A 21,830-nucleotide genomic window follows, 5' to 3' on the forward strand; every position below is an offset into this window, starting at 1 on the left:
GAGACGAGGTGTGTTGATTTCCTCTCAGTTTTCTACACTTTTCATACTTTCATAACAGTATAAACTACTTACAGTAGCTGCCAAACTGTCCTGTTATTATAGCCTTGTATATGCATTTGCAGACACTGCTTGAAGTACCTGAAACTTCTATGGGAAGATACTGAAGTATTCTGATGTTGGATAAAACACAAATGACACAAATATTGATAATACAGTATTTTTATATATTTATATATAATACATTCATTATAAATAATGTGTAGTTGGTTCATCTTTCAGTTTTACCTGATGTTGCAAGGACAGTATATTACACCAGAACAAAAAACTCTATAGAAAAAACAATACACAATTGTTCTCATTTACACAGAAGTCATTTGTCATGAAATGACAGCACCTGACACCAAACAGGAGACTTAACAGGTAAATGATGGAAAACCTGAGAGACAGTGATAGCATTTACTGAAAGTAAACAAAAGGATGCTTTCTCTTTGCAGAGCCAAACAGTTCCATGCTCTACCTTCCACATAATCTGGCCAAGTTAAAACATGGTAGAATCCTTCCCCCCCCCCCCTTTTTTTTTCCAATCAGGATTCAAAGAACTCAATTTTCTGTACATTTAAAGTAGTAATTACAGAACATGTGACAGTGTATCCTTTTAAATAATTCTAAATTGACAAGCAGCACTTCAACTGTGTGAATTCAGTACACATTAAACTTAACTTGGTGTCTCTCCCCTTCCCAAACTCCCAACCCGAGATATCCATGTGCCTTTATTTTCACAGTGATCCATAAAGCAAGAGTTGAAAACATTTAAAACATCTTCTGGTGACAAGGTAGGTAATATCTTAATTGACAAGACCAGTTGTAATGAGTGAGGCCTAGAAATGCAGTGATTTTCAACTGGTACAATACCAATAAATACTTTGGTATCTTTAAAAAGCCTATACTGCATAGGATACACATTCATGCACAAAAGACCACTAATGCTTAATAAATTACATGTTTCTATGGTTGTTTTCAGTAGTGTGGACTTTATAACCTAGCTGCTTATCTTCTGAGCTGACACAATGAACCAAGAAGCAATGTGATGCTTGTTTGTAAGCAGCACTACTTTTCTCTGTGTTCCCTTCTTTTGGGAAGGGATTATCCTGAATTATCGTGTAGCCACAAAACCAGTACAGTACAGAAAGGCTCTAGAATATGTAATTACAAAAGGCACTTCTGAGGATTAGTAAGTATTCCAGTGAAATTGATATTTTGTCTTAAGAAATATTTACCAAACATTTTCCTCCTCCTCTCTCCTGTGATTAGGTTAGCTTTTAGAAGCTAAGTGAAAGAAAAGTAGAGCAAGTTAGGTGAGAAAGGGAGGAGTCAAAAGTCCCTTTACTCCATTTTCCCCTCCCTATTCCAGCATCCCGGCTCCCCTTTTGCTACTGTGCTCTAGAAATGTCTGTATGTTTGGTTTAGAAAAGCCTGGTAACTACCAGGCGATTAAAAGAATTAGTTAAGTAGTCTAGCCTTTAAAACTGAGTAATGTGAAACTAATTGCACAATAGCTTAAGTGAAGTACCATTCCTTCTCACTGGCATTCAGACACCAGTCACAGGTTGAGTGTTAGAAGGTTACCTAGGTCAAGACAGGAAGTAGTGTTAAAATGTGCTAGCTAATAATATTTTTCCAAATACAGTGCTGATCATCTGAACCTACTTAAGATTGTTTCCTGGAAGTATTTTGAAATTTTGCTCAGTTACCGTATTGCTGACACACAGCAAAAAACTTTTTGCAGCCTCTGAGAAGTGGGATATATAAATCCCCGAATTTGAGATTACTTGGAAAAATGCACACTAAAAGCATTTAGAATAGCATAGCAGTGAAGTAGTTTATAGAGACTTTGTGATACTCCAATATGTTCTTCTTACATGATCATATTTCCATTTCCACTATATTCCCTGCAGAAAGGAAGGGAGGAGGAAGAGGAGGAGGTCATCATCCTGTGTGTCTAGTTCAGTCCCTCAACCCTCCAAAATTGGTAAATAACCACTTGGACATAGGTAGCATCCCCTACAGCCACATGCTGATCAGTACTGGGCTTGTAGGCAGTATTATCCCCGTTTCTGGGGGACTTTTGGCTCATTACAAGTGCAGTCAGAACTGTCACCTCACTAGTGGTCTCAGAGACAAACTATCTACTCTCCTCCTCTGTATTCTCAAGTCACGTGTATGTGAAGAGATCCCGTTTGAAGCATTGCCAGTATGGCCCCTTTCACTAGTTTTACTTACATTGTTTAAATGTCCTACTGGTCTGATGGAGTTGTAGGGCATTTGTTGTTGTAGGGCATTTAGACTATTTGCAGTAATAGGTTACATACAAGCATTTGAGCATGCAAGTTCTTATTCAGCTGCTTCCAATTCAGACCCCTCTCAGTCTTGAATGTGTTCCCAGAAAATTTGCATCTCCCCAGCCTCATGGGCTGATCAGATAGGACCTTGATGCTCTGCTACCTTCATGGCCACAGAACTTCTGCATATTTGTCTAGGAGTGCTAAGGTAATACTCATCCAAGTGCAATTTGTTTTGTCCTGCCTTTCCTACTGCATATTTATCTTCATCCACGGACATTAATATCCACATTTGTAACATTGAAGGAAACTAATTTAGGCTGTTATTCCCTGAGTTCTTCATAGTCACATTGAATATGTTTCCTCACAATTAATGACAAACTTAGATTCTATACTAGGGCCTAATGCAAAAGACAAGCCTTTCCAAATTACCACTCAGATTGAAACAAACACTGTGTTAATGGCAAAGGTCCACATCTGTGAGGCCTAATGACGTGATTTCACTGATGAAATTATTCAAATCCCCCTCTTCATTCTTCTTCCAGTTCTTTAATAAACATGTCCTGCTGCTTTACTGAATTTATAAATTATATAAGCAAAACTCCCATCTTCAGCTTAATGACTCTTCCCTTCTTTAGTAACTTATCTCCACATGCAAAAAAAAAAAAATAATTAAGGCCTCTACAATTTTTACATTGTCTGGCAGCACAGCTTAAAAAAAACCATGAAGAGTAGCAGTCTTCAGTTGCCAGCTGGGAAAATTCTTCAGATGAAGCACTGTTACACTTACTTGGAGGCAGTAGTCTATTTACATATTTTAAAGAAAACTTTGTTTTTCTCTGAGCTCTGCAGAAAAACAGCCATGAGGAATAACCCAGAAGCCCAATGGATCAAGTGGAGCATATTGCTTTACGGAAACCAAAATCAGTGCAGGACACAGACCGTATCAGGAAAGTCTTGCTTTCATTACCAGTTATACTGACAGTGTTGAAGACTCACCTATCAATATTACTGGCTTTGGAGCATGAAGTATTCTAGAAAGCCAAAAGTATTTTAAAGGTTTGAATTCAGTAATACAAGTTTGCATTAGACCTTGGCTTCAATCTAGGTATGAATAATTGATTCAGTAAATTCAGAATTTATATTTTAAATTAAAAAGAAAGTATCAAAATAAGTTAACCTAAAAAAACATATCTTGTTCTTTTTACATAGCAAAGATTAGTTTTAGACAAAACTTAGCAGAAAACCAGTTTGGGAATAAACAAAAGTTCTGTTTTGGCAGTGTCTAGTTTGGGATTTAGCTCTGTCCTCTCCTTGGAGGTACCTGTTAACTAAAATTCACCAATACAAAAAAAAGGCAACACAGTGAAAAGCTAAAAAATTATTTCAGTAAAGTGCACAAGACTGTGGCATATTGCATGTCTTTGCTATGACCTTATCTCGGATGCTGAATGAAATGATGGGGATGCCAAGTTCTTTACTATCCTATTGAGATTGGCAATTTTTTCTTCTAGTAAGTAGTTTTTCTTTTCAGCAGTTCTCTGCCGCTGCTCTGTCATCTCCAAAGCCTTCAGCAGTTGTGCATTCTCAACATAGAGATCCTTGACCATTGCATCTGCTTTAGTGTTCTTGGAAAGCTGAATTGTGAACAGAACAGAATTACTCAGCAAATTAAAAGGAAAATAAATTAAAAGCAAGAACAGTGCTGAAGAAGTAAGCCCAATTTGGAGTTTTAGGAATTTTTAGACAAATAGGCTGTACTTTAGCTCAGAAGCCTTAAATGAAAAGGGAAGTAACTTTATTCAAAGAATGACTTTGCAGCTTGTTATTTACAAAAGTAATGGGGACAAACACAGGAAGAGAGTAAGAACACCTACTTGTTCTTTCAGCTGATTTACTTTATCTTGGAGAAGCCTCTTCACAAGCCTTAGTTTCTGTTCAACATCAATCATGCGTTCTTCCATCATTTTTAGAAGCTGCTCATGACCCCCCTGTAAACCAATATTTACATGAGAATCAGTTAAAACTCATTTCACATTAATTTTTCTTTTCTTTTTTTCCCCAGTTTATGCTTAAGAAAATAGCTGGCACTCCCTATTTGAGTCTGTTTTAGAGAGTAGACTAAATGAATAAACTATTAGTGGAAGCAAAATATTATGGCAACACTTAAAGAGCACTTGCAGCATTAAAATAATTTTCTCAGGTACACTCGAGATTACCAGATCTAGGAGAAATCGATATAAAATTTAAGTTCTATCGTAACTGTGATAGTCAGATCTGGAAGTTTCCTTTTTGTGTTCTTGGGTGCTGCCATATTTCTTTTGAATGGGGGAAACAAAATGCCAATCAAAACCTTAATGATTTTAGAAAAAATTAAGGTGAAGTCATAAGGGCAAGTCTGACAGTACAACTCTCCCACACCAAAGCCCCTTTGAAATGAAGTAATATCCTAAAAAAAGTAAGATGCTGTTACTCAAACTTGATTATTTTTATTTTTTTTTTTTACAAGATTAGTTGTTCATAACCAATGTTTACCAAATAGAAACTATAAAGGTTTTCCTCTTTTTCTTCAGTGAGGTCACAGTCTAGCAACTTACTAGAGTGCCCATTACACCAATGTTTGAATGGATTTTTCCCAAATAAAACAGAAACACCAGAAACTACAAGAAAGGTTGGTTGTATCTGAGAATTTTAGACACTGACAGACAGGAAAGGGAGTCTTTAATGCTACCGTGTTACTCTAGTTCTAGGAAGTCACCTGAGAAGATTAACTTTGAGAGAGCACTAACCTACCCCAAAGGACATACCATCAAAACCAAAGCACCTTCACACATCTGGGAAGATAAATGAAAAACTGTGGGAAGATTGTTTCAGGTAGGTAGTTGCTCATCTAAACCACTGTAGAAAGATCCTCTTAGGGGACTGACTGAAGTCCACTCAACCTTTTATTTGTTATAACACCAGAAATTCCTTAAACCTATATAAGGGGCTATATGACTATTTAGCTTGTGAAAAATTGGAAAAAAGTTAGTCTACAGAAAGCAGGTTTACACTGTTGCTGGACTGGATATTTTCCTGGATTAAAAAAGTATTACTAACCAGAAATTGCAGGGGATTTAGTAACCAAGTTATCTTGAGCTATCATTCATAGTTTGACTGGAATTCAAAACCATAGCTATTACAAATTCATATGGGTTGCAAGAGCCTTGAGTGAGTAGTTAAGTGGAAACTAAGAATTCATAGTGGTCTCAACACCCATGATACCTGGGGGTTTTTTTGCCTTAAAGTTGATTTGAGAACGTTCTAACTTCATATTAGTTCACGTTTAAGGAGAGAAGCCAGCTGCAGCGTTAGCTCTAACATCATTAGAAAGTTAGAAGCAAAGAGATCTTTGAAAACAAAGAGCTGAAATGGTTCATGGCTCCCATCTAGGAAAAATCATAGGCCTTAAGGAGGTGTTTTGCTAACCTATTAAAGGATTAAAAATCTAGTTTAATTTGGTAATTTGAGACAAAGGGTAAAGAATGTTGTCCAAGAAACTGGTGTGTTAATTTTCCCTTTTCTGGCACTGCCTGTTTACTTTATGGCTACAATAAATAGAATATGCCCATGTACTATGCAAATTCTTTTCTTACATGTGCAGGTACATCTGCTAAATAGAAGCTGAATATCTGTACTTCAGTACATTCCTATTAGAAATCTTTTCCAGAAATCCTGATATGACAACCCTCAGTATCAAACACCTTGTCTAAAATTTGTTAAATCTTGTTCACAAAGCTGAAACTATTGATACTATTAAGACAAGAGACATTATGTTTAAAAAAATTTTATTTTTTTATTTACATCAAAAATGTCATCTTTCCCTGTTAAAAAGTTTATACATCTTATACAAAAATGGAGTATAAACACCTCAGGTTTTCTTCAAATCTCATATAAAATTAGTTCCATTTGAGAAAAAATAGTCTCTTTCCACACTGAACAACCCCATATTTTAAATAACATAAATAAAAAGGCTTTGCAACAAATTAAAAAAGACAGCTTATAAACTTGCACAAAATAGCTTCTAGAGAAATAAATAACACTGTGGAGACTTTTTTTTTTTTTTTTTAAGAAAAAGTACAAAATAATTTGATCCTCAAGTTTCTCAGCTTATGCCAGTTCATGTGTTTGTGTGTGTTTATCATGGTAAGGAATGAAATCATAAGCAGCCAAGCTGTCAGAGGTGCCCAATCCTCCGGTAGGAATCTGCATGCACTGCTCGCTGCTCCGGTAGCAAGGCCTAGAGAAAGAAGGCAAGTGGAATACTTCACCCTGATATCCATATTTTCTTTTAAATACTTATGTATACTTAAAGCAAACCACCAATACAAGCAAAGCAAGCAACACAAGACAAAAACACACACACAAGAAAATATGCAGAGTATTACATATTAGATTTCTCCATTAGTATTAGCACTACACATATGCAATTGAGGAGATATCCAGGATGCATTTTCTAAATGTAAGGACTCTTCAGATGGCTCATCCATGTTTTTGAGGGATTTAAAACCATCAGTGGCATTGATTAACAGCAATTAGTAGTTGTTTCTTAGAGGAAATTATCTGCCTCTCTCAATATATGTATATATAAAACCTCAGATTGCCAAATAACATTTCTGAAAAGTATAGTCCAACTGACCACCTTTGAAAGTTTATTTGTATTTAAACCTAGTAGTTAGCCTTTTCTAAGACAGGAGAACAAGCAGTTGGTCAGAGGTGATTTGAATTTTGAAACAGAGCTGAAGAAAGGGGAAGTTGAGCAACTCTAAGTACTTTGACAAAAATACAGGTTAGCAGAGGTTCTAAGAGGACTTAAGGAAAGACTGGGTCATTAACAGGTTCCCAAATCTAGTTGTTGAGCAAGGAATATGAGAACAAGTGTGTTGTTACTGTTCAGTATGTAAGAATCACAGCACTAGACAGAGCAGAAACAGTCATTGGGAATTCAGAAGAGTTCACACAGGTATACATAGCAGAAGAGGCTCGGGAGTTTTAAATTAGTGAAATTCGAACATATGACAGTAGCCTTTGGAGGACGATAGCTCAAGACTGACTGTAAAATGAATAAAAACACAGATCACCATAGCCATGATCAAAGAAGCAATGAAAATTGCAAAGCATGATGAACACAAGAATTCCAAAGTGGAAGGGGATGACTCTGAATACCTTATTACTCAGGATCTAAGAAAGCTGCAGAGTGCAAAGCAGTAGTAGCAAAACTAGGTGACTCAATTTACACATAACCTGATGTTGTACTCACTGGTGAAAAGGTGATGAAGAGGGATTAGGATGCAATTTTTCAAGATGCTAAAGGGAACATTAAAACGGACATAAGCTCAACTAAATGCTAACCCTGAACATCAGGACAATGCAGAAAAAAACAGTGAGAATTAAAGCGAACGTGCTTACAGAAATGTCAAAGTTGACACTTTGACTAAACTAAAACAAATTTGGCCTTGTTTATAGTTGTAGAATGCCTGTATTTAATAATGATTTTAGAAAGTTACTAGTAAAGCCCATAAAAAAAAAGTGTACATGTTATAAACTGGAATATTGATTCACTATAAGCACACAAAAACCCAACATGATAGGAAAAAACTAAATGGATTAAGTGCATTAGTGCATTGACACCAAATATTTGCAAAACCTCTTTGAAACTATTTTTAAATTCAAGAAGCTTCCCACAATAAAAGCTGTTACAGGAAATGTAGAAGTGATTTATCCGTAGAACTGCAAGTTCCAGGATGTGACTAGTTTGCAAATTGTTTCTCAGGCTTTCAAAGGCAAAATGATAGTCATCCCTCTTAATGCAATACACAGCACGTTCATTTACAGATGCTGCTGCTGTAATATGGCTTTTATTGATTTCAAAACTGAATGGCAGGCTTCACTTGCCACTGTCTGGCACCAAGCACATTAATCTGTGGTAAGGCACTTCTGTTAGGACTCAGCTTAAAGGCAGAGAACCTTACAATTGATTTACTTACTCTATATTAGTTGCTGTTCTTTTTTTGGGGAAACTTTTGATTTTATGCCTTTCTTAAAAAAAGAATTCTTACTCCAATTTTTAGAAACTTCAGAAACTGTTACTGTATATATGCTCTCTCCATAATACCTTTTTTTCCAGAATATCCTATAAACACATTCAGATATTTTTAGGCTTCAAAGACTTGGTCTTATGTTTTTAAAAAGTGTAACTGATATCTGAGTTTAGAAAGTAAAGTTCATATGTTGTTTGGTATTTTTTTCTTGTTAAGAGATAAATAAAAGTGTTAGTATTTTATCTAAGCTATTTAGAGCTTTATCTTTTCTCATAAATTGTAATACTATGTAAGACCTATGGCCTGAGCCAAATAGAGATTTAGACAAGGGGGAACGGTTTTAAACTGACAGAGGGAGATTAAGATTAGATATGAGGAAGAAGTTTACCCGGTGAGGGTGGTGAGGTGCTGGCACAGGTTGCCCAGAGAAGCTGTGGATGCCCCATCCCTGGCACTGTTCAAGGCCAGGCTGGACAGGGCTTGGAGCGACCTGGTATAGTGGAAGGTGTCCCTGCCCGTGGAGTTGGACCTGGATGGTCTTCAAGGTCCCTTCCAACCCAAACCATTCTGCGATGCTATGATTTGGTAAGCCTAGTCCCCAAACCTAATTTTTATATGGGAGAGACAAATTGTTCTACTTATTGCCTATAATTCAGTTTTACTTGCTAAACCCCACAAACACTACTAAAAGTGACTCTGTTCTATATGTGCAGTGGATGTAATCTCCCTTGGAATTAGATTGTTGAAGTTTCTGTATCATGGTAACATTGGCATTTCTGAGGAAAAGAGGTGTTCTCCAAACAACATCTTTTCTCATGGCCAAATAATGGAAGATAAGCTGACCTTATAAAAAGGATTAATTTGTTTGAATTCTGCTTTACTACAGCTGACAGAACTCCATGTGACAGCAACAGCCCAAACTAGTATTTTATGTGCAATGAGTATGTGCTTGTGCAATAGGTAATGTAGTGTATTTTTTAAAACGGTGGTTCCAGACATTGACATAAGGTAAAGAAAACAAAAAACCCCAACCTACATACACTTACTGAACATTGATCATAAGGAGAAAAGCCAGTTGTGTGTGGATGGGAGTGTTTTTTAGCTCAAAAACATTACAAGGATTTTAGAATGAAGCTATGGCTTAAGCTGAACATGCTAAATAAGAAAGGGTTGTTTTGTACATATGTTTGATAGAATGAATTTTAATTTTAATTTTTGAACTGGCATAAACAGAGAACGGATCTCATCAGAATTTGAAAAACCCAGGAAACTAAGCAGATACTCTTTTAAAGTTGTAACCTGTAGAGTAATGAGAACTTTACCTGTTGCATGTTTGTTTCAGAGGGTCTATTTTCAAGTTCTTCCTGAAGACGTTGACTCCTCCTCTCTGCTTGTAGTAGCTGGTGTTGGAGCTGCAGGAACTGTTCCTTGGGCACCATAGCACAGCCTTGCTGCTGGAGCTCCCGGGGGTGCGGTGAGTGGCTAAGTATCACACTGGTGTTTGAGTGGAGCATCTGAAGAGCAGAGTAAATCAGCCATCAGGAGAAAGCAGCACTGCCATACATACAAGATATCTTTTGGTGATGCTGGTTACTCTTGAACAATTTCTTGTATGAAAGAGAAACAAGCCTGAACTCGGTAACAGAAGCTAAAGAGGCAGTTTTTCTCTTTCCAATGACAAAAAAGATGCATCTTTATCTGCAATTCTGAAATCTAAAGGAATCTGAGCTTTGATTTATAATTTCAGTACCTAAATGGGCCTGCAAGAAAGCTGTGGAAGGACTTTATAGAAGAGCATGTAGTGATAGGACAAAGGGAAATGGCTTTAAAGTGAAAGGGGGTAGATTTAGATTAGATGTTAGGAAGAAGTTCTTTACCGTGAAGATGGTGAGGCAGTGGCACAGGGTGCCCAGAGAAGCTGTGACTGCCCCATCCCTGGAAACATTCAAGGCCAGGTTGGACAGGCTTTGAGCAACCTAGTCTAGTGGAAAGTGTCCCTGCCCAGGGGGGGTTGGAACTGGATTATCTTCAGTCCCTTCCAACCTAAACCATTCTAGGATTCTATGATTTCAGATTTGAACTAAAAATTCACTGAATTTCTGATAAAATCCTATCATAGTTAAATATGCCTGCGGTGAGCTTTAACTTAATAGTGCTTTTTAGTTTTAACCTTGATCTCATCAGCTCTTCTAAAAATAGCATCCACTTCCAAATAAAAACACTAGCACGAGGCAGGCTGAAGAGACTGTCCACCACTGCTGAGTATTTCTCATCTTCAATCCACAATGGAGAGAGAACATTCTCAAAAGCAAAATGAATTTTCAATGTCATGTATGATGACTTAAGTAATTTGATGCCTGCTGCTATAGTGTTCAGAATTCAGTATCTGGAACCCCATATATCGTTCCTTATGTTCACTACTAACTGTAGAAATGTTAACATATTTTATAATTTACATTTTGAGACATGCCACAAGCGGAGTTTGATACGAGTATATGTGCTACATAAGCAAAAGTATACTCAGAGGGGCCCTTGCAATACAGAGGGATGCATGTAATAATCTGAAGTAAGAAAATAAAAACTTATAAAATACATCAGAAAGTCTGTTTAATGTAAAGGCAACAGACACTAACAAATAGTTTGTGTGTAATGGTGGTTGTTAAAATTACGTTAATAAAGAAGCTTTTGTTGGTAAAACTAGGCATGTCACATGGGACAAAAGGATCACACTCTTCATAGTCCTTGCTACAGCAAAGATTACAGCTCAGGACAGACTTGTCCCAAACAGTTTAGCTTCCCCACATCATTTCATTGAATGCTGCTGCCAAGCAGTGCTGTGACAGTTACTGGGTCGAAGTGGCTACAGAAGAAGCATTTCTGACATTGCCTTACTATAGTAGCATTGCAACCATGACAGACCAAGTTAGATAACTGTCCCAGCATTAGATGATCTCTCAGAGAGTATTAAGAGCTAAGATAGTTGCGTGAAACCATTTAACATTTTTCTAGACTAAGGGGAAACCCAGGTAAGACTAGCTCACATTGTAAGAGTTAATAATACTAATAAAAGACCAGAACTGTACAGTAAACACTCCTGGTATTTCAGACAGGCTGATTTGCAGCTTGAATTTGCATAAGAGTAATACTTGCTTCCCATAAAGGTCACCAGTTGACATCCTCATAAAATTCTCACCTGTTATCTGAAAACCATTACTCTATTCCCTTAGGAAAAGGCACATAGGATTATGTTAGTGATCAAAATTTTCCTTTCACAAGTGATATAATTAAGGTGTCAATTTGTAACATATTTCAGTTACTGAGGCCATCTGTAATGTAAACAACTAAGCATTTTTCATTATGGCACTGCTCTTCTGGCCATGTTTGCCTCTACATCTCTGCTGGCCCAGGTAAACAGGAAATATGTTAAAGTAGTTTAAAATAAAACTATCTGTATTTTTTTTTAAGCTGTAAGAAGGTTCTCTTGAATCAACTTGTCTGTAAAGGAGCTATTCTTTTACTGACAATATAAACAGTGAAATTAATGAGGTTTTGATGGGGTTTGTTTAGGATTTCCCTGTAAGGTTGTGATGTACACGAGTATCTAACGAAACACCTGAAAAAACAGTCAATGTTAACACTTTTTAAAAATAAATACCATTTACTTGGCTAATGAAAACAATATAGACTTACTGCATTCTTCTGTGGAAGAAAGCAGAACAGTAACAAACTTGTTAAACTATTAGAGATGACACTAAGTGTAATCACATTTCAGTTAGTATTATTAATTAATAAGTAATTAATTAAGGAAACATTTGACAGTGGTGAAAAAGCATGCAGATCTCAGAGTAAATATGCAAACACCTTCAAGCCTCACAGTCAATGGGTTAAAAGGAAGGAGTTGAGCCACTTTTCATTTTCTTATGTTGAGTTTAATTCTCTTGGATGCAGTTGGTCATTTCTCTTCATTTTCATGGCAATGCCTTAGAAGTATGCAACTTCTTGGCATACAGAGCCAACTTGCATGATATATACTAACAACAAAGAGTAAAAATTTTACATTGAAATTGGTTGATGGGGCTTTGAGCAACCTGATCTAGTGGAAGGTGTCCCTGCCCGTGGCAGGAGGGTTGGAACTGGACAAGCTTTAGGATACCTTCCAACCCAAACCATTCTGTCATTCTATGAAAATGAATAGTGGCTTCTTTACTTCAGAGATGCACAGAAGAAAAAAAAAAAAATCCATAAAAGAAACATGTTATCTTCATGCTGTGGTAGTACATTGAAAATGATTGCTCTACCTTCGCACACTATTTCAGAAAGAGAACTGCACCCTTCTCTGCTAGTTCCAACCACTGAGTTCTAGACAGGTTAGCCACAAACAAAAGGAGAACAGGCACAAAAGAGAAAGTTAGAAGTCATAAAGTGCTAAGTGAATGTTATACACACCTGCTGGGAAAATGTTATCAGGAGTAACAAAAGTCCTGCATGTTTGAAATACAAATTTTAGGAGAAAACACAATTCCATGCTTAGTGTTTATATTGAAGAGTTTAACAATGTTTGGAGTTTTCCCAAAGCTCAATTAAGAGCATATAAACAAAAACAGATGGCACATAAACAATCTTTTCAGTAACATGTAAAAAAATCTGATTTTTTCTAATAAAGTTTTCACAATTTTATAGCTAATTACATACTATGTTCAGCATAATGTTTCCCACTTGCTCTCTTGATGAAAAACATGAAGTCTTTTAATAAACAGTGTTGTAAAATCCTCAACTAGAAGATGCTTTGATTTATGGAACAAGTCAAAATTGTGATGTTTGGGATTTTTTTTAGTATTATGTTGTAATCTCAAATTCAGGACCTCAAGTTCAGGCAAGACTGCTGAGAAGCAACACGGAGGTCTAGCCTAATCTGAAGGGATACGCTAACATAGCATAGTTAAGCTTGCTCATTCCTGTAACCAAGGCAAGTTGGGTAAATTGTTGCCCTGTCATGATCTAGATAGGGTAGCAAGGCTTAAATTCAGCAAATTATTCCTCTAGTAGGAACAGGTTTGTACATTAAGAGCAGCATTATACAAATATTAGTTAGGAAACTTGAGATGACATGTTTTAGGAAGGAAGAGGAAAGAGAGCCTCAAGCACAGCAACAAATTTCTTTGCTATTTGATTTGATATCTGAAGCCTTACATGAATTATGATAAACCACAACATGCTTCAAAGAAGCCAGTTTGCCACACTAACATCTTGATCACGAAGATGAGATTAGGCACTGGGGGAGATTAATTCTCCCGGTTTCCTTTAAGTTTTCACTTTTCCTACACATCTAAAAGTTGTTTTTAAATAAATTCATAGATTCAGGGAGATACTGAGAAAGCCCCACACTATTTAGCACTGATTGACAAGTACCTCCATTAACTGATCATCCAGTTTGACTTGCTTTTTCCTTAGCCCTTCATTTTCTGAGCTGGTTTCCAGTTCACGTTCAAGAGAATTCATCTGACTGATCTGTTAAAGACAAGAAGTTTCCTTAGGAAGGTAGTAGTTCCTTATTTTATCCACCTCCCCCCCCCCCCCCCAGTATGCAAGTCACAAACCATTGCACGTGAAGACAATTCAAGATTAAAAGACATAAGTATTTGGACAAGTCTAATGCTTTGCTGAAAGTGATGTCTAAGACAATGCTATGCAGCACCGCTGACAAGTTGCAAAGAATAAGCAGGGTTTAATCTAGAAGTGGTAAGGTAAGCACTATGTATTGCAGAGCACTTGGAACAAGCCACATTTTGTTTGTGGTTCTCGTGTTCCACCATTGAACTGTTAGAACCAACTACAAGGCATGCAGCACACTGGCAGGACTTCCACCCTGTATGCTCTGCAGAAACAGAGAAGACAATCAGCTCCTTGGGACAGGGATTCACAAGAGACAGAAAGCTAAAAGCTCAGCGAAAAAGAAAATTCACTGCTTACCACATTAGTTCTTAGAGATGGAAAGTACTGCATTGAGTCACATATTTGCCCTCTAAAACTAACCTTCCTGTTTGCAGATGACAGCTCCTTCTGAAGCTGTTCACACTCTCTCTTCAAGCTTAATTTCTCTTGCTCTATGGCTTTGATGATGCCCAACTGGCTTTGATGCTTTTGGTGCTTGAGGGAAAGGATAGTAGATTCCAACTGTCGGATCTAAAGAGACAGGCCAGAGATGAATAGATGTTGAAAGATGTTCCAGACTATTCCAAAAGTCAAATTGCATCTGCTTCATCTAAAATACTGAGTACCAGTGGACTTCAGACTCGTTACAGATTTTTTGACATTTTAGCTTTGACCATATCGTCCTTATTTCCGTTCCTCCTCCCCATAATCTGCCTAATACTGTGAGCCAAGAAACGCACAAGAAGAATGCCAGGAATATTAAGATTTTTTTTTTTTTTTTATAAATAAAAAAATTGAAGTGTGTTAACTGAAAGTCAGACCAGAAACTTAGACAGGAGTTACCAGGATTTTCTTTTAAATAAAGAGCTGTTGAAGACCATCATAAGCATGTCTGCTAATTAGGTGCAGATATAAAGAAACTCTACTCCATTACACATTCTTTCTGCAAATGTTTCTATTCAAAGCTAATGAACAACATTCCCTTCCTTTATAACCCACTGCTAAACAAGAATCACTAAAGACTGCAAGCTTGCTCTGGTTACCTTCTCTCTGGAGTGAGTCAGGTCAGTTTTAGCACTCTGCACTTCTCTCTGCAGCCTCTCATTCTCCTGCCTGAGCAGCTGCTGCTCCTGTTTCGTCAGCTGGTCCAGCTCATCCCAGTGTATTTGCCGCTGTTGGTCCTGCAGCCCTGAGGAAGGCACAGCCAGTTCTAGAACCCGATTCTTAAGACAGACAGAATTGCAGGGTTAGGCCTTAAACAAAGAACCAGACATTTTCTCTGTTCAGGTCGGTTTATAAGTAGGCTTTCAGTAACTGCAGACTCTAAAGTCATAGGATTCCAGTCTTCCTCCCAGCCTACACACCATTTTCCACTAAGAAACCCAACACGCTAATCACAGCACAAACCCAAAGTGCTTCCCATTGCTAAAATCATAGCTAATAGCTCTGCACTAGAATAGCTGATAGGAGTGCACAGAGTTCAACACTACAAAACAGCAATTTGCATTCCGTTTCACAGCCTTATCAAGCACATAATAGAACTCAGTATTATATATTATTCAGTAATAGCTGTAATTTAGTTCCTGTTGTACAATTGTGAAACAGCCTCTTTTCCAAGTGGACAAAAAATATTCCTTAATTACATGGCAAACAAGCCAAATTACTAACTGAATTTATAATACCAATCCCAACACTACTGTCTACAACCTCCTTCAGTTACAGTTCCTCATCAGTTGAGGCTGATATAATACCATGCCTTTCAAAACCAAGTGTGACTGAAAATTAAGACACCCCCCCCCCCCCCGTCAATTACTGGTTTGACTGTCAATGATTATAGCTTTGATAGGTTATATTCATACACTGTCCACAGATTCATAGCCTCAGGAGACACGCTGACCATCCCTTGTCCTTAGTTCAAAATTTAAAGTAAGGTTTCTAAAAATAAGTTTAAAATCTGCACATTATATACAATCCAACAAGACTAATTATAGTTAACTATAATTATAGATAACATAATTATAATTAGCCATTTTAAAATGGAAAACTACAAAATACAAAAACCAACATTAAAATAAGGCTTTTTTGTACCCACCTCCTTTCAGCTTTTTTTGGTAATTTATATATCACTTGTTTAGAAATAATAAGAAATCAATAGTTGCACAACTCAGTCTGCCTGCTCAAGCCTGCAGCACTATGTGTTCTTTTAGCAGATGAGCCATTGTAAAGAAGTTAGCTACAGAAAAGCAGCAGCCAGTGTCTGTAACTCTGACATGCAAAGTTGACTGACTTTGAGGCACCTGAAGTCTGTTACCTTTTCATTTGCATTTTGCAGTTGCTTGTGTAAAGACATCACTTCTTGTTTAAGAGTTTCCTTCTCCTGTTGCATCACCTGTAAGTCTGATTTTAGTCGGGACATTTGGAGGTTTGTATTTTGCAGTGTTTCATCTAGACTCTGAACCTGTAACGAGCAAGAAAGCAGCTTGGCATTTGCTGGACCAATATTTCTTGTAACCTTGGTCTGCTTGGATGTGCATGCATCACATATCACACACATTCAGGGTCTCTGATGGAAGGAGAGAAGGAAAGGAATGAATAAGTTACAAAGCTGACAGCCCTCTTTAAAAATGCCAAATGATTTTAACTTTCTGTTCCCAATCAGTAGCGATCCACTTTGAATTCAGCCACAACACTGCATTCAGAGACACATTCTTGTTCCAGCCCTGAATATTTACAGTGATGTGCTGGGAAGTGAGTATTTCTCTTGACTTATTTATTCTTCCTGGCAGCCCCTGGCCAACAAGAAAACCCAAGCGTCGTCGGCCAAGCAGATAGCCATTCGTTGCCCTCTCCTGCCCGGAGAGAGATGAGCCACTGCCAGAAAAGAAGACAGCAACCGTAGAACCTCTGCAGTATTTTAGGAATAACTGGGCAGAATGAATTGGCAAAAGTAACGTAGCCGTAGATGCAAAACAACATAGCTTATTCCTGGGGGAAAAAAGTCCCTCACTGCATTTAACAAGGTTCCTCTTGCCCTTTAAGAACATCACTTTGAAAGCCCAATCAAAGCAGCCATTCCTAGCTGCATGACATCTTTGCACACATTAGAAGATGGCTGCTTTTAAATAAATAAATAAAAAAAAAAACAGTACAAGAGATTATAAAAATGCTTTTGATCTGGGGCTATAACAAAAATCACTGTTCGTGGTGGTGCATGCCACCCCTTCCCTGCCTCCTGGACCTCTCTGCTTTCCCAGGAATTCAGCCTTTGTACAGATGTAAAGAGTTGGGCAGCTGGGCACTCCCTGACCTTACCAACAACTCTGGTTGCGTAGCAAAGGTAGGGAGCAGCACACAGAAATGTGGATGGTTGGGCATTCCCCAATCTTACCAGGAGCTCTTTTGGGATGAGCAGTCATTCCCTGACAACCTGGAACATAACTGTTGTGCGACTGGTGACACTGACATAGAACTGAGGCCAGGGTGGAAATTCACTGATGACTAAAGCCAAGGCCCTAAGAGAGAGAAACCCTTTGAGCTATCCTTGACCACAGTGGGCTGCAGCAAGGTATCTCCCTCTGACTGGAACGCCTCTCAGAGTTTGTAAACTCTCAAGTTTACAAAATAGGAGGACCATTTACCTGGGCCATTATTTCTGCTCATTGATATTCAACCCTTCACCACTTGAGGAATGCTGAGAAAGCTTGTATGAGTACTTTCACTGCATCTGAGAGAATTTTTTAACAGGATCCTTTATATACATATATATATATCTTTACATGCGTATGTATGTACATATATATGTGTGTGTGTGTTGGTTCAAGTATTTGATTACAAGTGTGTGTGTATTAGCTTTAATAATCCAGTGTTAGAAATCTTGTGATTCACTTTAAAACTGCAGACTGCTGCTTAATGACACTTGGAACCCTTTAGATGAATACCACTGACTAAGTCTGAGACTAAAATGCACCTAGGCTCTGTTAAGCAGTTGAGAAAGCAAGGGGGTCCAGTCTGAACCCCATGACTCAACAGGAGAGTCTCCCTTATCCTTTGTGCCTTCAGTCTCTGTATCAATCATCTTTAGATCGATTTTACCTCTGTTTTCCTCTGTATGCTTCATCCATGTAATAAGTAATAGAGTGAAACTTGCCATCGAATTCTTCTAAGTCGTGCCTTTATAAATCATATTAAAATTGTTCTTGCTAATACCTTTGATGGTCTTTGAGAGACCCCAAACCACTCATCTTTCACAACATCTTTATACCTTTTCTTGTGAAACTGTGAGCTGCGTTTTCAGTGTATGACTCTGCTGTTCCCAGGACTTCTGTTCCTGCTTCAAGCTGCCAACTGCATTCTCTAAGCAGCTTGCTTTAGCCACCTGAAATAAGATTACACTGGTAAACCCAAGTCTTTCAGGATATGCTTTAACTCAATTTGACTTTGAGAGATAAGCTAGAGTTACAGCTATGCAAAGAAAATGCATGAGAACAGAACCCTCTCCCTCAGCTCCCAGCCCTGAATCTCCACACAACAGGATCTTTATTTACAGTGTGCATACTAGCTATACTGCTCAAGTTCAGAGTTACAAGATGTAAGAGTTGCAATAAAAGTGCAAGAACACTGTCTTCCTTGTCCTGCTGCAATGTGTATTGCCAGGCCTGTGTCCCTTGCAATGTCTGGAATTTTCTGTGTAATCAAATTACAGTAAAGCTGCACTCCAGAATTGAAGCTTTTTCTTTAAGACCAGCTAGGGGGAAAAAGAACCAAAACAACAGAACAAGGCAGTGGCAATTAAGCCTTTATCTGGCTTGAAGGGAAATAAAAAAGAAAACAATCCAAAGCAGTTTTACAGATTAGGGTGACAGATAATGATACAAGAATTTTAACAGCCCATCACAGCACATAGATAGTGATGTGAATTTGCAGTTCTTTCTTACCTTATCAATACATCTGTTTAATTCCTCACTCAGGGCTTCCTTTTCTTTCTGCAGCTTTTCATTTTTAGAAACTAAGCTTGAAACTTCATTCTGAAGGTCAGAGAGATCAGGACATCTGGGCAGCTGTGGAAAAAAAAGCCCTCAGTTACATTTCTGTGCTGTTTCAGATTTTGCATGCAAGTGTTACACAGTCCTCTCTTAGAGACCAAGCATCCCACTCTGCATAGAGTAGAAGACAGAAGTGTACTCCAATTCAGTACAAATGACCATATGAATATCCTTCATATGATCCAAGGCATCCTTTCTGCAACAGCAGTGCTAAGGATTCCTAATTGCCCTGTGATTCCTGGAATTTGCATTAGGGCTGGTTCTTCTCTGCCTCTTCTATGAAAGGGGGAAAAAAAAAACCCTCAGACTTTACTGTTGACTTCTGATCCTTTTCCCATTTGACAAAGTGCCTTAGCGTAACACATTCCATTCTCCAGGTGAGACCTCATAGCAGCCTTCCAGTATCTAAAGGGGGCCTAAAATGATGCTGGAGAGGGACTCTTCATCAGGGACTGTAGCAATAGGACAAGGGGTAGTGGGTTTCAACTTACTCTGTTTAAGTTCAGATTAGATGTAAGGAAGAAATTCTTTACTGTGCGGGTTGTGAGGCACTAGAACAGGCTGCTCAGAGAAGTGGTAAACGCTCCATCCCTAGCAGTGTTCAAGACCAGATGGGACAGAGCCTTGGGCAACATGGTCTGCTGTGAGGTGTCCCTGCCCATGGAAAGGGGTTTGGAACTAGATGATCTTAAGGTCCTTTCCAACCCTAACTATTCTGTGATTCTACGAACACTACCTTCTCCTATGCTGTTCTGGTTTTGCCCACTCAATCTTCTGTCTTTAATTACACTCAAGCCACAATCCACTCTCTACTGAATAGGTCTCATCTGCTTTTGCTTTTTAAGACCATTATCTGTTCTAAGCATTGGATACATCAAATGAGTGCTTTACACTCTAAAGAGAATTACTTTATGAAGCCCTAATCAAGAGAGCTAACTCATTTGTAGGCTTCATTATCTGTGTTTATTAGCATATATTTACAGCCAATTGAACCATGCTTAGACAGGCGATAACCAGGCTCTCCAGGAAATTATCCTCAGAAGCTGTGAGATGTTGAAGTCTCCAGATGGGTTTAACAATAGGAATTCTCTCTGAAAGGATGTGCTGGAAGAGACCAGTCCTTAAACTGAGCTACACAGGACCAGGTTAGATGGGGCTTTGAGCAACCTGGTCTAGTGAAAGGTGTCTCTGCCTGTGGCAGGTGGCTTAGAACTAGATGCTTTTTAAGGGTTCTTACAACCCAAACCATTCTGTGACTATGTAATATGCAGTTCTATCCCATCTGCACAAACTAGAAAACCCTTATCTATTCCTTAATTAGAGCCTTAAGTCTTTGTCTTCATTATGAAAGCCTGCCTTTGTAGATCCACTACTCTGGAAGACATTCTGGCAAGGGCTAAGTGAAACCAACCTTATCTAAACAATTATGCATTGTACCCAGAGACTGTTTCAAGAGGATTTATATTGCCCTGCTGTTATGACTTCTTTAGACAAATAACTCTTTCCAACTCTGACAAGAGAGCAGGACATGTTTAAGAGGCAGCCAGCATTCTCTCATGGCACTCAAATGAGCTTCCATACCTGTTTTGTCTTCTCAAGTTCCTGCTTGAGAATGTGGTTCTCCTGCTCCAGCATGCGAGCTTGAACCTTCATTTTCGACAGCTCCGTCTCCAAGGAAGACACCATATTTGATGACTGCAAAAAGTAAAAGGCTCAGATTTCAACACAGGAGACATGCAGAGTAACAAAAATTAACCAGAGGATGCTGCAGCCACTGACATGCTTGGAGCTGGGATGGCACTGTACTGCATAGAACAAATGCTGGAAAATGCAGATAAATCTTTAGTATCACTAAGCCTCATTTTTAAGGCAAACCTGAACACTTCTGCCTCCCTGCTATTGGCTGCTGCCAGACTTTCCTTCCACCCCGACTACCACATGCATGTTATGTTTGCAGCTAGTACTTGGAAGTTTAGCTTTGAAAGAGCACAACACAGCTCAGGAATGGGATGCTAACTCCATGGCACCTGCACAGTCCTAGAAGTTCAATTATTTCATACTGTTAGAGATAGTGTAATCTTCTACCTTTACTTTGGAGTTTTCCAGTTCCTCTTTTAGTACCAGTCTTTCCTTTTCCCATTCTTCCAGGGTACACTTTCCCGATTCTCTTTCCTTTTGCTTGAGCACCCTTGCCAGCTGTTGATTAAGATCCTGCACATCCGCTTGATTTTTGGAGTTCCTCTGGCTTAGTTCTGTATTTTCAGAGTCCAGCTGCTGGTTTCTGGTCTTCAGATCTGCTACCTGAATCAGGAAAGCAGTGTCAGTTACGTCTGCTTTTACACTGGGGAGTAAATTGAATGTGACTCTGAACGGTGGTGCGGAGCTGCTACCTTTACTCTATGTAACAGTCATGAGCCCAGTAGCCCTGCTTACTTTATTTCCCTATAGCTCTTTTAACTTGCTTCATGCTCTAATTTTAGGCCAAATCAAGTAGAATCATATTTAGGAGTAGGAGTACTCCTGATGACCTGTTGCATGCATGGTCAGCCTTGCAAACAGAATTTCTCATAACTGGCCTCAATTATATCAATTATAACAGCAGTCATCTGGCTCACCACCCTGTTCCTCCTTCCCTTTGCCATGTGATGTATATTCTGAGGGTTGTGCTGGTGAGCTAGTAGATTACTCTGAGCAAGTAGAATTTTACTAAGCAATAC

The 21,830-nt window shown here is 38.3% G+C and overlaps 1 protein-coding gene across 6 annotated transcripts in view; it reads right to left on the reverse strand.

Moving 5' to 3' along the window:
• Nucleotides 1-203: 203 nt before the first annotated feature.
• NIN (ninein) overlaps nucleotides 204-21,830 on the reverse strand; it is a 61,293-nt gene continuing 39,666 nt past the window's right edge. For 3 of the 6 annotated variants that reach the window (XM_065683839.1, XM_065683834.1, XM_065683833.1), the window contains 11 exons: nucleotides 21,199-21,414; nucleotides 20,695-20,808; nucleotides 19,006-19,128; nucleotides 18,333-18,446; nucleotides 16,383-16,529; nucleotides 15,115-15,294; nucleotides 14,453-14,602; nucleotides 13,829-13,927; nucleotides 9,742-9,933; nucleotides 4,217-4,330; nucleotides 204-3,976 (listed from right to left, as the gene is read on the reverse strand). In XM_065683839.1, the coding sequence (XP_065539911.1) occupies nucleotides 3,767-3,976; nucleotides 4,217-4,330; nucleotides 9,742-9,933; nucleotides 13,829-13,927; nucleotides 14,453-14,602; nucleotides 15,115-15,294; nucleotides 16,383-16,529; nucleotides 18,333-18,446; nucleotides 19,006-19,128; nucleotides 20,695-20,808; nucleotides 21,199-21,414 (1,659 nt within the window). In that variant the 3' untranslated portion in view covers nucleotides 204-3,766. Of the gene's footprint in view, nucleotides 3,977-4,216; nucleotides 4,331-6,172; nucleotides 6,619-7,638; nucleotides 7,686-9,741; nucleotides 9,934-13,828; nucleotides 13,928-14,452; nucleotides 14,603-15,114; nucleotides 15,295-16,382; nucleotides 16,530-18,332; nucleotides 18,447-19,005; nucleotides 19,129-20,694; nucleotides 20,809-21,198; nucleotides 21,415-21,830 lie in introns of those variants that run through there. The other 3 variants (XM_065683835.1, XM_065683836.1, XM_065683838.1) reach the window with 3 other exon arrangements.

Source organism: Lathamus discolor, chromosome 6 (genome assembly GCF_037157495.1).
Source record: "Lathamus discolor isolate bLatDis1 chromosome 6, bLatDis1.hap1, whole genome shotgun sequence".
Classification (NCBI taxonomy): domain Eukaryota; kingdom Metazoa; phylum Chordata; class Aves; order Psittaciformes; family Psittacidae; genus Lathamus; species Lathamus discolor.